At 40.2% G+C, this 17,775-nt stretch overlaps 3 protein-coding genes across 15 annotated transcripts in view; all 3 read right to left on the reverse strand.

The window, feature by feature from the left end:
- CADPS2 (calcium dependent secretion activator 2) overlaps positions 1–17,775 on the reverse strand; it is a 492,820-nt gene that overhangs the window by 348,201 nt on the left and 126,844 nt on the right. The gene's annotated exons all lie outside the window — the stretch shown is intronic.
- Positions 7,443–8,570, reverse strand: RNF133 (ring finger protein 133). The gene has a single exon (XM_065884159.1). The coding sequence runs from the start codon at positions 8,568–8,570 to the stop codon at positions 7,443–7,445; it is 1,128 nt and encodes a 375-aa protein (XP_065740231.1).
- On the reverse strand, positions 11,192–12,425 carry RNF148 (ring finger protein 148). The gene has a single exon (XM_065884224.1). The coding sequence runs from the start codon at positions 12,280–12,282 to the stop codon at positions 11,371–11,373; it is 912 nt and encodes a 303-aa protein (XP_065740296.1). The 5' UTR covers positions 12,283–12,425; the 3' UTR covers positions 11,192–11,370.

A 17,775-nucleotide genomic window follows, 5' to 3' on the forward strand; every position in this document is an offset into this window, starting at 1 on the left:
AACGTGAGGGCTCTCCTGACACACGCCCCAGGTTTTCTCTGTGTTCTAGCACAGGGCCCTCGCTCCTTTCAGGCCTTTGTCCAGCTGTTCATCTTCTTGACAAAGCCTTCTCTATTTAAAACTGCAACTCTGCCTCTGACAAGTTTCCATCCTGTTTTGTTTTTCAACACAGCACTTATAACTATTCAATAAATTAAATTTTTTTAATATAATTTATTTCCACTAGAAAGTAGAAAGTAAGCTCCATGAGGGCATTGGGTTTATTCACCCCTGTATTTCCAGGGCAAACCAATATTTAATGAATGAATGCATGAAATGATTCATCAATGAATTTGCCACATAAATAAAATCTCACCATTAATGTGAAGAAAAGGACAGCAATTCTGGTTACAGAAGCAACGCTGCTATTAATGCAGTAGGAAAGGCCACACACCTTAAGATGGCCTGCTTAGATGCTCGATGGTCCTCCTCTTGTACTTACTTTCAGCTACAATGTTAAAGATAGTAAACTGAGTCTCCCTCCAGTGTTTGTGAAGCTGGTTTTACGGATACAAACCGAGGAATTTACTTTTTTTCTTTTTTTTGCGGTATGCGGGCCTCTCACTGTTGTGGCCTCTCCTGTTGCGGAGCACAGGCTCCAGACACGCAGGCTCAGTGGCCATGGCTCACGAGCCCAGCTGCTCTGCGGCATGTGGGATCTTCCCGGACGGGGGCACGAACCCGTGTCCCCTGCATCAGCAGGTGGACTCTCAACCACTGCACCACCAGGGAAGCCCCTACATGATTCTTTTTTTGAATTTCATCTACAGCCCACCATTTTAGTATGTTCAGTTATTTTCAGACCTTTAGTGAATAGGTGGTATTAAACAGTATCCTTTTCCAGCGCGGACTGCTCAGTCCAGTGCATGGATTGCCCTAAGCTGTTTCTGCTTCTCAGGTTTTTTTCTATCCTTGTGCTTTGAAATTCATAAACCATTTAAAATCTATTCATCTCCTCACAACTCCCTTGGCAATGTGATAGTGGTGGCAGAGAAACCAGAACCGGGAGAGAAAAGGAGCAAGCATTAATGCACAAGCCATGCATAAATCAGAGCAGCTGGATACCTGAAATATGCCTAAATGTGTCTCTAGAAAACTTAACAGCAACTATTATTTGCGTCATGCTTTAAAATTCACACTTATTTTCATTTACGCTATTTCTGATTACAACCGTATGATGCATCCTTCTGTGAAAATGAAGTGACCCTCTGCGACAGAAGAGGTTCTCAAACTGGAAGATCCATCAGAATCAGCTAGAAGACCTGTTAAAACAGACTCTTGGGTCCTCCAGAGTTCCTGAGTCCACAGGTCTGCAGTGGGGTCTCAGAATGTGCAGTTCCAACAAGTCCAGGCGATGCTGATGCTGCCGGTCTGAGGACCACTGTTCCGAGATGCTCTGCCCTGGGGCAAGGATATGAATGTGCAAGCCATCTGACATAAAGGCTTGGTGTTCTTTTCAATAGGCAACTGTGCTTCCTAGGCCTGAACTTTTAAAACAAACTGCTATATTAAGAGAATTATAAAAATTACTTTTTGCCCCTTTCCAACTTCAGAGGAAAGGAAGGCTCTATAGAACCCCTCTGACTGAAGTTTTTACACAAGAGAATTACCAATTCCAGAATCAGTACCTCCTAAATGGAAGTATCCTTTCCTAGAGCTTGACCGTCCTTCTTCCCTCACTCAGACACACCCTACCCACACCCTCCCCTGCCCACACTCCTCTTTCCTAATTATTTATTTTGAGATCTCAGGAGTTACTGCTTTAACCATCCTGCTGCTAGCACTTTCAACACCTCTAGCTGGCATTTTTCTTCCAAGGCCTCATCCTTGAAGTCCTCAACATGAGACTTACCTGAACACTTTCTCCTTTACTTAAAAAGTAGCTTTCCAAGCTACCTGCAGTGTAGTGGTTAAGACCAGGAGCTGTGGAACCAGACCAAGTTCAAATACAGGCTTTGCCACATACTGGCTGTTTAACTTTGGGCAAGTTACTTAGCCTGGCTGGGTCTCAGTTTCCTCATCTAAAGAATGGGGGTACTAATAACATCTACCTCAGAGATGCTGTTAGGACTAAGTGGCTTTCTACTGTTAAGTGCATATAACAGGTATACTGCAGCTGTTAAGTGCATATAACAGGTATACTGCAGCTGTTATTTTCCACAGCCACCTCATTGCCACCTTTACAATCATCAGCTTCACTCAGGCTGCTACACGTTTGAGAGAAAAAGTCACACAACTTTGTAATTGGAGATACGGGTCCAAAATAGTAACATTAAATTTCACATAATAGTAAATTACAATTAATGTGAATTCTTGTTAATAAATTACAACAACTAAGTACTGCCTTTTGCTATACTGTTCCAAGTATCTCATTTAGTTAGCACAGACTTATACTTTCAGCTGTGTAATGAACAGCACCTATAAGTTCTTTGGGTTCCTCAAATTCAGCATACTAAAAATTGGAACTCCCCTTCCACCCTAAACTTGCTTCATCTAACTGTATTTTCTACCTCAATGAATGACACCATCACCTCCTACTGGCCCAGGTCAGAAACCAAGGAGTCATCCTTGACTCTTTTTCTCAACTCCTTCTGACCCATACCCTTCTCTTCTGTATCCACTATGTGTTGCTAAACTGAAGATGAAAGCTACAGGTACAGGCAAGTTTTCAAACCACTGTGACTGTGGTCAGTAAGAAATGAAGTGGAAAATTCCTATCAGAAAATGAGATCAAAGAACATTACCCTGGACATGACCCACCTTCTATTCATCTCACCCAATTCACCCATCACTGTTTTCGTTCATATTTTCATCTTATCAACTCCTGGATTATTGCAACTACCCGCAAAATTCCCGGTCTTCATTTTCCTAAACCAAAATTCTACATGACACTCAAAACTTCTTTAAAAAACACTGTTATTCACTGTTCCCTCCATGAGCATGCCCTCTGTCCCAATCCAGTAGCTCCATTTCAAATGTTATTTTCTTATTTAAGCGTTCCTTGCCTTTCCAGTTGAAATCCACTCCTTCATACTCCCAGAAGCCTTTAACAATTCCTCTCCATGAAATGTAACCCTTTATAACTTGATATTTAGATTTTTACCTATATTTTTCAGGAAGGTGAAAACCAGTAAAGCTGAAGGGATCAGAGGATAGAACTTGACTAATGTAAAGACTCTTTGGAAGAGCCCTATGGCAGTGGTTCTCAATCCTGTCTGCACATTGGAAACACCTGGATACCAGGTGCCTGGGCCCCACCCCAGAGGTCTTGGGTGCAGCAAGGGCACTGAGCATTTTCAAAGCCCTTCAGGTGATTCTGACATGCAGCCAACGCTGAGAAGTACTGCTCTATGGGGAATATAAAAAAGAGTTGAGATTAATAAAGGATTCTTAAATAGAAGTAAAGATCTGGTGGAAATCAGTAGAGATGACTCAGGGTAGGCAAATGGTACTACAGAAAAAAAGTCTGGAAGTCAAGGAATTCAGTAGCACTTCGTAGATAGAGTAGGACTAAAATGGCTTGCAACTGGCTGTAGGCTAAAGTTGGAGAAGATGAGATGGGCTTGGAAAGGATGGTTAAGGGAAACTAGGCTTGGAATGAGAACAAAGAGCAAGTGGTGGAAATGAGGTCAAGTGAATTCAGAGAAGGAATTCTGAAAAAGGCGCCGTAAGTTGGGAGGTGTTCAAAGACGACAGAACTTCTGTGGCAGCAACGCCATGTTACAGATGTAGGGAAGTTTCCAAATCAGGGTTACCCTGCTTATCAACAGTGATGAGGAAAATTCCTATCAGCAGCTGAAGTCAAAGAACACATATCTTGGAGGTCTGACGAAGATGACAGCATAGTTGCAGGGAGAGGTGTTATAAGCTGTGGTGTAGTTATTTTAAAAAGGGACGTTTTTTGGAGAGATTGTGATGGAATAACTCTAACACCTGTGCCCAGGGACCAGATCACCTCTCCAACTTAAAGTACATTACCCACCCACCCCCCCAAAAAAGTTCTTACAGTTTAGAAAACCAGGTATGTATCTTAAGATATTTCTGTATCAGTAATTGTAATAATCCTTATTTTTCATTACTGAGCACTAAACGTTTTTTAAAATGAAGTACAAAACCAAATAAATTCTAAAAAAAACCCAAAAAACCCCAGTGCTCACAGTAAATGATGGAGTGGGAACATGGAGTTGCCATTAAATGGACTCCTTCGCAGTTTCAACGTGTGAAGGCTTCCTCTGTACTTCAATGCGTCTTCAAATGCTGATCCTTTCTCCCACTTGATTCCCGCATGCTGCTTCAAAAACCAGTGAGTTTTACAGAAGGAGAAAACACTTTAACTGTATATACTAAGCTTAAATACCATCAGAAATGCCAGATCCTGGCTCACTAAATCCTTTGAAATACATTATTGTAAATATTATGGCTGACCAACATCTCTACAGGAAAACTGCGTTATAACAATTCTATAGCAAGAGACAGGAATACGATCAGTGTAGTGTCATATAATACGAGGAACTATACAGCTAACTTCACCTATGGCATCGCCCAATCAGTGGTCAAGTGCTTTAGAATCATTTTCACTTCAGTAGATAGTAAATCCAATTTATCCCAGTTATAAGGAAAAAAGTTTAATTTTTATAAGGAGTATGAAACCCCTAACTAGCGAGGTGAGTAGGGGGAATCAATTACCAGAGAAATGCAAAAATATATACAAAGGAGAAATGCAAGGGAAATCCATTATGACACTGGTATTGGGGGCAAAATAATTCATATTATAGCCCCATGCCATTATGGCAAAATACATTTGCATCACTAGGTACAAGAGAAAATGGTGTAGCCCACAAAATAAGTAAAAATCTATTACAATGAATAATACCTAACATTTGACATAGCAGTGCTATTTCCAGGTTCTAGTTATTAAACCCAGAGTGAAAGTGGTTTATTGATCTGTTTACAGCATTCTAAAGACAAGGATTAAAACGGCTGTTTTGTTCTGACATAAGAAACAGCTATGGAAAGAATTTAGTCCACTGCCTGCTACCTGGTAGGCACTCAGCAATGACAGTTCCCAAGTTCACTGATGTGAGCTTTCCTTCCCCATTTCAAACACAGATTCTAACTATCCTTTAAAGAACATCTGTTGAAAATTCTCAAATCAAGACCACAAGCACACTGTGTTAAATGTCTGATGTTCACATTAACAAGAGACATTACATGCGAATTTCTTACACATGAGGGTTAAAGTCAGGTCTAAGATTGACAATGCTGAACAAAGTGGAAGAAAAGGAGGGAAAGAAAAGGAGAAAGCAACGAGAGAGCAGAGGAAGGATGGAAAGAACAACGTTGGTGTCAGTGTGAAGAGCAAGTAAATTCCTCAAGTGTTGGGTCTATCATGGAACACGTATCCCACATGAACCTGCTGAAAGTACACAGAACTATAATAACCTGAGAACCCTGGGCTTAGGGACTGCCAGCATGACCAGATGCCCTCATTTCCATTGCTCCAATGATTCCAGCAGGTAACCGGAGAAAGTCAGTCTAGCCACCCCTATAAGCTGCCAGCCCCTCATGGCAGAGATGCCAACAGTGGCCAGTCTGAGAATGACAGCTTATTCTGGCTTGGAAATCCTACCAGATGTGGCTCCCACGGGGTCCTCCATGTCCTGTCTCTTCAGTGTGATCTGTGGACCTTCAGGAAAGGACTCTACTCTGAAGATAAACTCAGAAAGACACATGAAAGAGTGTTCCTGCGAAATCCTTCAGCAGCCTTGGTGCTATGCAAGTCCTTCAAAGAGCAGCTCTTGAGACACCTCTTCACAGCTGGATATAAAAAAAAAAAAACCCCGTATCTACCAAGCAAGGCATCACTCCCATCTGGCCGTCTGCCTAGTTTGTGCTGTGTCTCAGTTCTCCCTGGCCTTCGAGGAATGTCTTTCCTCCTTTAAACAGTCTTCTCTGGCACTGCAGTTAGAATCAACTACTGCCCTCCTGCCAGTCTCTGGATTCCAGTATTGTTAGCACCGAGCAACTCACGAAATTCCTCTTAATAAAGCTCTCTCTAGGGTTGCACAAGAAATCAAATCCTTGTGTCAGCCCTGGAGAGTTCAAAGCCCTTTGTTAAAATTACACATGCTAAATTGTAATACTGAGTTCTGGGCTGAAAACTGTAATTTTCTATATTTTCCAAAGCGATTTGGGATGAAAATTTTCAGGATTACGTTCCCATTATTTTGTATGACTGGGATAAAACTGTCCAGTTTTTCAGATTAACACATAATAGTTACATTATTTAAAAGATAATAATTATTCATTTACTCAAATATTTGAGGGTCCGGCACTGTGCTGCATCCTGAGAATACAGTGAACAAAACAAACAATCCCAATATGTCATAATAACTTCTACATTGTGGTACTTATCTACAAAATAATATGACATAGTTAAAGTGCCTTATTTAATTGCTAGGGAGTAGGGTGGGACACATGGGAAATAAATACACAATTACTAAATATAGGAATTCTTCACTTAAGTCTTTCTATACATTATGAACATGTAACAATTATGATAAGCAATGCTGGGCACTGAAATCGCTCCTATTCACTTAAGGAGTGCTAGTATTTTATTAAAATTTCTATCATTATATATACGCAGATCACATAAGATGTACTCATGGTTGAACAGAACTATTTGTCAAAATACTAAAATTCTATACAACAAAATTTTCATGCCAAGAATGAAGAAAACACAGCACAATGACCTCAAAATTAGTATACTGTACTATAAATATCAAAAGATAAATTTTATTCTTCCTAGTAAATAAAAGGTAATTTGTTTTTCAAACTTCATCGATAGTTTCTGTAATATAAGGAATGTGTAAATATGTTAATTTTCTTACCAAAATAAAGCCCAATATACATATATATATATATACATATAAATATATATGTGTATATATATACACACACACACAAAAATTTAGGGAATAAAGTTTGTCCTTGGTTGGGAATTCCCTGATGGTCCAGAGGTTAAGACCTGGCACCTTTCACTGCAGGGGGCCTGGGTTCGATCCCTGGTCGGGGAGCTAACATCCCATAAGCTGCATGTTGTGGCCAAAAAAATAAAAAGCAAAGTTCGTCCTTGGTCATGTGCATACAGAAATAAACATATATACTCACAGGAGCAACACACACTGACAAAAAGTTACATTTAGCAAAGGTGAAAAACGGGGGAAAAAAAATCCTGCTAGTACTTTTTTTCTGTCTCTGAGACTGGACAAAGCATGTAGAAAACTACCGAAGTAACAAAAAAAAAAAAAGACACAGAGACCACACTTCAGACAAACTGCTTGTTTGTACTTAGGACCTGATTTCACAGACAGGTTTAATCCACTTCCTCAAAGGGCATGCTGTCAAGGTGGAGGATGAACGTCTGCTGCTACTGAATTAGACGGGCCATCGTTCTGAGAAGTAGGACACTCCTCCACGTGCGTCCCTTTATTTGACCTTCCCATAGGAGGAAGTTCATTATTTGTGCCCTCTTCACGAGGTGACAGGATACCAGGCAATTCATTCAACATTAGAACTTGCAAAGATTCTGTTCCATCTTCAACATCCACCTGAATCCCCAAAGCTTTAAGAATGTCACATTTGCACATGGGGCACGTCCCATGGGCTAGAATCCAGGGGTCAATGCAGTTCTTGTGGAAAAAATGTTTACAAGTCAGAATACGAACTGTATCATTAGGCTTATAGAGTTCAAAGCAAACTACACAGCTATCTCCATTTGGACTTACTTCCTTGTCCCCCTCTTTAAGTACCCGAAGTTGAAGCTGGCCACATGCTTTCTTGAGATCACTTGTTAACCGCTGCCATCTCCTGTTCTGAATCCTTGCTACCCAAAGTCTTTGAATATGATAAAAGATGAAATACGCTAGCGGAGCGGTTGTGACGATCACAAGAGAGACAAAATAGTGATTCATCCAGATGATGTGTTTTCTTCCCACCTCAATCATGACTGTAACGCGAACTCCCTTCTGAATTAAATGCAAAATCTCCATGCCTTTCAAGTTACCAATCATCACCACGACGATGTCTTTAAACGCCTGATGAGACATGGGAAAAACCTGATTGCCAGTTCCTGGGAAGTTATAGATGATCACTCCACTGGCTCCCTTCTCCACGGCCACCTTGATCTTCTGTGTGAAGGTACAGCCTCCCCGTTCAACAAGTGCGAGCCACGTCTCCGAGTTCTTCGATGTGCTGAAACTGGTACCGGGGTTACACGCGTTTTGCGTTTTTCCCTCTGGAGGCACGATAACTCCCGCCACTCTCTTGAGAGCAGAGCTTCTTCCAAACACTCCAGTCTCCCCCAACTCTGACAACATGTGATTCCCAACGTGAAATGATATGTTCGTGTATGCAGTCCAAACAGCTCTGGCTCTGCAACAGTGCTGGCTAAGCAGCCAAAGGAAACTGAATTTCATGAGCCAGGAAGAGGCAGTATCGTTTCTCCGAGCGCCCATCTTGAGTAGATGCATCTCTCTCTTACTGCCTGAAGGACTAACCCAACAAAAAGATGTGGCTTCCACATCTGCTGACAATCAACATAAAATATTAAAGTGAAAAAAACCTTCTGGGTGAAAACAAGTTCCACTGTCTTCCAGCATGTTTTTGTAAGAAATTCTTAAAGATGTCTTATGAGTTTCAGATGTTTTTTTCACAGAAAGAGAAAAACTTTAGATTGAAAAAAAAAAAAATCCCAGTCTCCCTACTGTAACTCTACATACTGCTTACTGTTGGATGGCATGATTATGACATAAAAGACAACATGGCCAATTAGGTAAGAGCTTAGAGCATGCTGTACATTTATTGGCTTGACTGTTTCAAATGTTGTTATGGGTAATTTCAGTGTTGTTACAGGATGGATTCAATCCTTGAGCCACTACATGTAATGTTACCTGGTATCACGTTAAACTAAAGGATATTAAAAATTGTATAATGCAACGCATTTTAAAACCTGAAAGCATATGCAAGAAAGACCATACGATTAACACTCTCCTTCACAATCAGTGAAGTAAATATCTGTATCAAAATGGCAAGTTTCAAAACCATGAATGATAATTAAAAATTAGCACTATGACCAGATATGGGATAAAAGTGGCAAGTAACACTGTTTTTAACTCACATTTGGTCACAGTGCAAATTTATCTATCATGTAAATTTTTGAACTGAATTTATTTAATAAAGCTTGCTCAGAAATTTGTTGGACAGGTTTGGTTTTGATTTAACTTTTAAAAGCAGGGCATCCCGTTAAACTACTTCAGCCTCACTACCCTCACTCTTACATTGATTATATGTAGGGATGACAGCAGTAAAGACAAAAAAGCCTAATCTCATTTCTCTGCAGACCTTGGGTCTGCAGAGACATCTGTTGGTAATCTCACAATATTTTGAGGGAAGAGGAGGACGGGTACAGGGGAAAAGATTAAATATAGCAATATTAGTTTAGCACAATTTACTTTGATCAAAAATGTAGCTATAGATTTTAAAAAGAAAAACTTCAAGGTCCTCACTTAAATTTAACCACTGACAGCAGTGATTGTTAAAGGTCATAGATGCTTTTAACAAAAAGTTTGCCAAAATCAACAAACATCGTTGGTGGAAGACACCGCATACACTGTCAGTTCTGCCTATATGCTGCTACACTTCAGCCAATGGCACAATATGACTTCAAAGCCAAAGAATGACATGTGAACTAACAAATACGGGCAGCCACTGGCACTGCCATACGCTTTCTCAGGGGTATCTCTCAGTAGTTCTTATTCACCAGCTAGGAAACCAAAGCCAAGGATTTTGACCTTGGACATAAATGTCTCTGACCTCTATGCATAGGGTACTAAGAGACACTTTAGGTTGGGTCTCACCAGGACTACGGGAGCTAGTGTATTCTTATGAAATATCAGTCAACAACGTGACAGCTCAAGGTAGAAAAGAGGAAGGAGGGCTTCCCTGGTGGCACAGTGGTTGGGAGTCCGCCTGCTGATGCAGGGGACACGGGTTCGTGCCCCGGTCTGGGAGGATCCCACATGCTGCGGAGCGGCTGAGCCTGTGAGCCATGGCCGCTGAGCCTGCTTGTCCGGAGCCTGTGCTCCGCAACAGCAGAGGCCACAACAGTGAGAGGCCCGCGTACCGGAAAAAAAAAAAAAAAAAAAAAAAAAAAAGAGGAAGGAGTAATGGTACCTAAAGGCCCAACACAAAGTGGCAGTAAAAGAAAAAAACATTGATGTGACACCTCTGGCTCACAGTGGTCGATTTTCTTTCCCAAAGACCATTAATCTGATTTCCACACACCCACTCTTTAAAAAAGACAGTGAGGCACACAGTGGGTTGACTCACAAATTACCATTGGAGTTGGACATCAATGCTTTAGAATATTATCCAGAGAGATTTTCATCCAAACAACAAAACCCACATCTTCAGGCCTCTCATCATTATACAGGTGTTTATCTACCAGAAAAAAGGAAGAGGCAAAATAAGGCAAGAGATACAATTTGGAAAGGCAAATGAACAAAACTGCAGTTCTGCTCTAGGTCTATATTATCAAAACGTCCCAAATAGAGACATACCACCATCTTAAGAGGAGCATTTACTAGAGTCAATTCTAGAAGGAAAATCTGCAACCATAGCCGATTCACTATGCTAGGATTTAAAGGGCTCTGGCAAACAAAGGTGATTTTTTTTTTTATAATGCTGCCCTAAATTAGGCCTATAGTAATTTAAAATATTTTTAGATACATAACCAGAAGTGCTACCATCTAAAATAATTATTTGGAACACATTACCCACCCAGTCAATAGCTTTGGCAACCAGATTTTCTGGGTATTAATAAAATTAACCATGGAAAATTAAATCAAGATCTAAACCTATAATGAAGTTTACTGAACAGAAGTATTATTAGATATCAAAAATTAAACATATGGAAGCAAAGTATAAAAATGAGTATAAAGAAACTTTAAAATATTATGACTAACTCTCTGTGGCATCGATGTCACCATCATTGTAATTTCAAAATCAAGACTAAATTGCTTTTAATGTATACTAACATCCTTATTTAGATAAAGGCAAAAATGTATAACAAAACACTAGAAAAACAACAAGCTCAAATACATGGAGATGATATGGAGTTTTATTTTTAAAGTACACAAATGTCACCCTCTTTAGTACTTGCGTAGACAAGCTGCAGTTGAATTTTCTCTCTACATAAAGCGCTAAAAGAGAATTCATCTTCATTGTAACCTTTGGTAAGACTCAGTTACATCTTCAGGAGATTCTCTGGGTTTAAGTTTTCAGAATGTGACACTTGCAGATGGGGCATGCCCTATGGGCTAAAAGCCAGGGGTCGACGCATGCCTTATGGAAAAAATGTTTGCAAGCTAAAATACATACTACATCTTGAGGCTTGTATATGTCAAAGCAAACAACACAACTGTTTTCATCTGGATCTAGTTCCTTATCCCCTTCTTTGAGCACCTGCAGTTGAAGCTGTCCAATAGCTTTCTTCACATCTGCCTTTATCTGTCTTCGCCTCCTGGTGGAAGAATTGGGCACTCGAGGTCTCCAGGCACAGTACAGGAACAGGTAGGCCACTGTGGCAGCCGCAAAGGTAAACAGAGATATGACATAATGGCTCAGCCAGGGCATGTGCATTCTCCCCACTTCAATGATGATCGTCACACAGACTCCTTTCTGAATCAAGTGCAAAAGTTCCATGCCTTTCAGGTTGCCTATCATCACTGCGACTATATTTTCCGTTCCCTGGTGAGACATGGGAAATACTCTGTTGCCCGTACCTGGATAGTTATAGATGATCACCCCATTTGCTCCCTTCTCTGCTGCCACGTTGATTTTGTGTGTGAAAGTACAGCCTCCTCCTTCAATGAGGGCCAGCCAAGAGTCTGCTCGCTCAGGCCTGCTGAAATTGGTCATAGGATTACAAGCGTTCTGATTCCATCCTTCGGGAAGTACCACCACACCAGATACCCTTTCCAGAGGAGAATGATTCCCAAACACTCCACTCTCTCCTAATTCTGATATACTCTGATTTCCCACCTGAAACGTTATATTCAGGTGGGCTGTCCAAATGGCTTTTCCTTTTGAGTCAGGAAGGCTAAGTAGTAGAAAGACACTAAGCCTCCACAGTCGAGATGAAACAGAACTATGAATTGAAGGAGTAATTCTAAGTAGGCTCATTCCTCCATTTGCCTATTAACTGACAAACATGAAGAAAAAAAACCATCCGTTGTAAAAGAAAGTCAAGAAGCTACCTTCAAGTGTTGGCAGTAGATCATTAAAGCACATAAATGGAAAAGGCCTTCTATCTTGCTCCTTCTAGCATTTTTATTTTTGGTAGATTATCTTTCTCATAATGAAACAGAATAACAAGATTTGTTATTGGTACAATGTTATTTCAAGAAAACTGTGACTTCCTAATGGGGAAATTGTGACATCAGAGGTAGTTAAGCCAATCCAAGAGTTTATATTGGTGCACTGCATACTGAAATCCTATTGGCCAAAAAACTAGGCAGCAATGACTCATGATATGTACCAATCTGAACAAACTCTAAAGCAAAAAAAAAATAATTTTTTTAAATACCTCGAGTTTCTTTTCTACTTCTGGATAGCCTGAAAATCTGCCTAAACACTTTTTGCTCATTGTTTTCCTGTCTATAAGGCAAAGGAGAAATCGTTCATGTATGAGTGTACATCCCTGTCCAGTCACCAGTTCTCAGGTATGGCTCTGTGCTACCCAATATGCCATTCTATGGGAAGCAGGAACAAATCATTCCCTCTCTCTTCCAACATTAAATGCTTATCCCAGGCCTAAAGAGGGTAATGTAATATAAACTTATACTGTTAGTCTGATATATTGCCATCTTGCAAGGTGAATTCAACTTTATTCACTAAAATCACTACCAAGAACCTATACTATGTGCTGAGCAAGTACTAAGTATGGGTCATATGTTAGAGAAGACACATACACCTACTTTGTGGAGATTATCTGGTGAGGTCAGATTTTAAACAAAAACACAAATGTGTAACTGCAAGTTGTGATAAGAGCTCTGAAAGGAAAACAGAGTATCAAAAGAAAGAACAAATGTAAAGGGGATCCAAACTTTGATTCGAGGCGAGAGGCCCAGGGCATTGCTGTCTAAGAAAGTGATAGTCAGTCTGATGAGGCTGGACAGATACATCAAAATTATCCAAGCAAAGTATGAGCTGAGAAGATTCCGGGCAGAGGAATCGGCAATTTCAAGACCCTAAGATAGCAAGGAACACAGCAAGTTAAAGGATCTGAAGGAACATGAGTTTGGCAAAACAAGAGAGGCAAAAGTTAAGGTGATGAGGGAAGGCAAGGCCAACAGCAGTCAGAGGTCCAGGATCATGAACCATAGACTAAGGATTTTGGATTATGTCCCAAGGACCAGAGAAACACACTGAAGGGTTTCAACCTGGGGAGGTGACTTAAGTGTTTCAAAATGTTCACTTTTTTAAAAGTGTACTTTGGCTTCCTGAAGTGGAAAATGGATTGGAGGAAGAGGAGAATAAATTGATGAGTGTCTTCTTTTAGGCAAAAGAAGACAGTGGCTGGGACTCTTGAAATAGCAGTAAGGATGTAGAGACAGACAAATCAAGTTACTTTAAAGGTTGAATTAACATACCTGGTAACCGGAAGGGTAGTAGTGGGCAGAGCAAAGGATGACCACAGCTATCACAAGTCACTACACATTACTTAGTTGATGCAAACTGTAGAATCTTTACTGCTTTAAAGTTGCTTTAATGCTTGTTTGCATTTATTTTAAATCTTCACCTGACTTCACTCAAGGAGTCAATAAATTGGCAACACTCATTCAAACATTATTTACTATATACAGGACACATGCTATGCATGTCAAAAAGAAAAGACAGCCTCCATTTGCTTGTGTGTGAAATAGACAGCAACATTTAAATCAGAGGCATGTTAAGAATTCTGTCATTTTCACAAAAGGAATTACTGTACGCCCTGGTCTGTAATATTTTATTTAACATTTGCTGTTAAAAATAAAATTGGAACCAATCAACTTGCCCCATGCACAGAATTTTATGCAGGCAACATTTCAGTTCACATCTGAACTGTCTTTACATGTAGACTTTTCCCAAGTTCAAACAGAGTGTGAAATCCTGGCTTATTTATTAGCAAAGTGAAGCCTTACCACGAAGACAGTTATCATCATCATATCAGAGGCTGTTTGTTAAATATATGATTATTTAACATTTGAAGATAGAATTACATTAGTTTTTAAATCCTAACTTTTAGTTTGCTGATTTTCAAGGTTGAAGGAGTTTAAGCAGTAACTATATGTCAGCTCAAAACATCTCAAATCTAAAGGTTCTTCATACGGTTGAAAAGACCAGTTTGAAAAACTTAGTAATTCATTGTATTTTCTCACCATATGAGGAAGCAGTTAAGGCAATGGAAGTTAGAACTTCCCCCCTCTCTTTCACCTGAGTCTTAGGACAAACGCACCTACAAAAAATAACCCTTTATCTCTAACGTAGTGGTTCTCAAGTGGGGGATACTTTTACCCCCCAAGAAATATTTGGCTATTTCTGGAGACATTTTTGATTGTCACAATGGGCATCTAGTGGGTAGAGGTAAGGGACACTGATAAATATTCTATAATGCACGAAACAGCCCTGTGCAATAAGTAATCTTCTGACCCAAAATGTCAATAATAGCCTTGGGAGGGAGGAATCATCCCCAAACTCACGTGTCCCTGAGAAATGAGGCCTGAGCTCTTATCACAAAGTTTATAATTGGCAAAACATCCATCAAGGAGGATTCCTCAACCAGTCTCCGCTTCCTGTTGTCTTTGAAATAGAAACAGTGGACACCTGCACCAGTGCCTATTAGTCCATGAAGCCTGATTAAAAATTGCATCCATTTGATCAGGACCAGATCCAAGAGTCTTCTGTGCTGGGGCCAGGATGTCTGAACAGGAAAGGAGGGAAGTGGGCAGTGGGGGTGGGAGAAGGAGTGGAAAATGGATAACTCATGTTACTCTAATCTGTGACTTTTAGACCATTTATTCAATATATAGACTTTCTATCTTCTTAACAGCCAAGTATTAAAGAGGTTTTCGTTAGCCTACCTGCCAGGTTCAACCAAAGGAGACTGAAATATACTAAGGCTGGCTGATCACGTTCAAAAATGCCTGCCTATTCCACCTTGCCACTCTGCCTCTTTAAGGACAGTATACTGATTTTTCTCTTATACAGGCCCATTTCATTATCCCCCAAGGTGGCTACTGCTGTTCCAGGCAGACCACATTCAGAAGCACAAAGAGACTTTTCTTCTTGCCTTAAGAGCAAGGCAATTTTCTTTTCCAGAAACCTACTAGACTTCCTTCAAGGTCTCTCTGGCTAGCAGTGCTTTAGAGACCCATGCTTAATGGAACCCCTGGAAATCAGAGTAGAATTATCATGATCAGCTAAGGTTAACCACGATTTATCCTGCTATGGAAAATCCCTTCCCTGACTGAGCACATGGCAGGAGGGAACACGAAGGTAATCAGTGCCCTGCCCCCAAAGGGAAAAGGTATGAACTGGAAGGTGAGTAGGTAAACAAAGTTCCTGAGGTTTACCCACAGGAATGATACTTAAATAACCATTAACCACAACGAACACATAATATTCACTATACACAAGGTACTGATATGAGCTGGAGCCTATGTTACCAGGGACACAGCACGGCCCTGCTCTCAGGGGTCATCATCTAGGTAGAAGAAGAGAGTTATACACCGATTAGGTACATGCATATATATATATATCTTAACTTCTAGGTTCTAATTAAAATTCAAGAAGGTTATCAATTTGATTAACTTGGTGGGGGGTGGGGGGTGGGAATCAGCGGATCTCTATCCCTCCGCTATTCATCAACCTCTGTTAAGAATGCTCAAAAGTCCAGAAATCTCTACTTTGAGAAGAAAAATAGCCAAAAACTCTCTGGGCAATGCTTTGTAACTGTATCTCTAAATGCAGGGAACACTGAAGAGACTTCAATAAATTACCTCCCAAGTCACCGTATCCAGGGCTATGATATTATTAGAGATCTCTAGGAATCCACAAAGCACACTGGATTTGCATTTAATCTTGAGAAAACAACTGTATAGGGTTTCTGTGAGTAATTAGATGCATCATAATGGGATTTGACAGGAAAAGAACACTGACTTTAAGTAGTTTACTGAGAACAACAAAATAGCAAGTAATGCTAATGATATTCTCTGAAAGAGATATCTTTATTTCTAAAGATTTTTAAAGGCAAAACTTACTTTAAAACGTTATTAACTTCGATTGCAAATTGGTAAATCCTTATAAAAATTTCTTCTAAATTTCTCCTGTAAATTAGTCTCTACTCCCACATATTCTCCCAGACATATGCAATAAAAAAATTATTCTCCACATACAAATACACTTTTTCCACTTAATATTTCTGAACCCAGGAAAGTGTTCTGAATATGCTAAAATGAAATACAGTAAATTAAAAAACTAATATATCAATCTTTGAATTACTTTCACAATCACATACTATACTAGAGGCAGGTACAGATGTGTGAAAGTCACAAAATTTACTCAGGCTCCTATTCATTATTCTTTATATTAACCAACAAAATAACTTCCAATATCACTAAAATCTCTGGTAACTAAGTATACTAGAAAGAAAAAACAGCCAAGACAGACATTTTAAATCACCATATCACTAGCCACGATTTCTTCGCTATGTAAACCAGGATTACTATTCCCCTCTACTTATCTGCACGTCTAACAGTGGGATGGATGATGAAAGGGTAACTTGTGTAAGAGCTCCAGAAGTCCAAAGCTCCAAGAAGTCTTTGCAACATTAAAGAAAGGGAATTCTCACTGACGGTTCTCAAACACCTAACACAGCACCTGGCTCAAAGAAGTTTGTCGGGGCTTCCCTGGTGGCGCAGTGGTTGAGAGTCCGCCTACCGATGCAGGGGACACGGGTTCGTGCCCCGGTCCGGGAAGATCCCACATGCTGCGCAGCGGCTGGGCCCGTGAGCCATGGCCGCTGAGCATGCGCGTCCGGAGCCTGTGCTCCGCAACGGGAGAGGCCACAACAGTGAGAGGCCTGTGTACCGCAAAAAAACCAAAACAAAAAAAAAAAAAAAAAGAAGTTTGTCTAAATGAATGATTAACATGATCAGGTTTACCACACTTGAATTCTTTCCGCTGCTTTAGTTTGGCCTTCATAATCTTTCCACAATCTAGTTTTGCAACAGCATCTAATCTTCCATCAATGTTTTGCTCACCTTGAATTCATTGCTGCCAGAGCAACCTACAGAAAAAAATGAAATTTACAATGGCATTCCTGTTTGCCTAAAACCTTAGATGGCTCCCTCTATCCAAAGAGTAACACCCAAGCTTCTAGAAATGCAAATATAAGCCTCTCCAACCTGGTCCTCTTTCCTTCGATCCAGCCTCATTTTCTACTGTTATCAGTCCTGAAATGTATGCTTCTTCAATTCAAAGGGCTTATAGTTTCCGGTGCTCCTATTGCAGCAGTCACTATATAAGCCCTTAGACAGGCTTTGTTCCTTTTACAAAACGCTGTCCCTAGGGTAGGAACACTAATCACAAAATGGCCCAATTACTTCCCTCCCAGTGATGCCCTCTGCAATGTGA

This window comes from Phocoena phocoena, chromosome 9, assembly GCF_963924675.1.
Source record: "Phocoena phocoena chromosome 9, mPhoPho1.1, whole genome shotgun sequence".
Lineage (NCBI taxonomy): Eukaryota > Metazoa > Chordata > Mammalia > Artiodactyla > Phocoenidae > Phocoena > Phocoena phocoena.

Coding starts and splice junctions, on each gene's coding strand:
- RNF148 (XM_065884224.1), bottom strand. CDS start 12,282: ATGAGCCTACTTAGAATTACTCCTTCAATTCATAGTTCTGTTTCATCT.
- RNF133 (XM_065884159.1), bottom strand. CDS start 8,570: ATGCATCTACTCAAGATGGGCGCTCGGAGAAACGATACTGCCTCTTCC.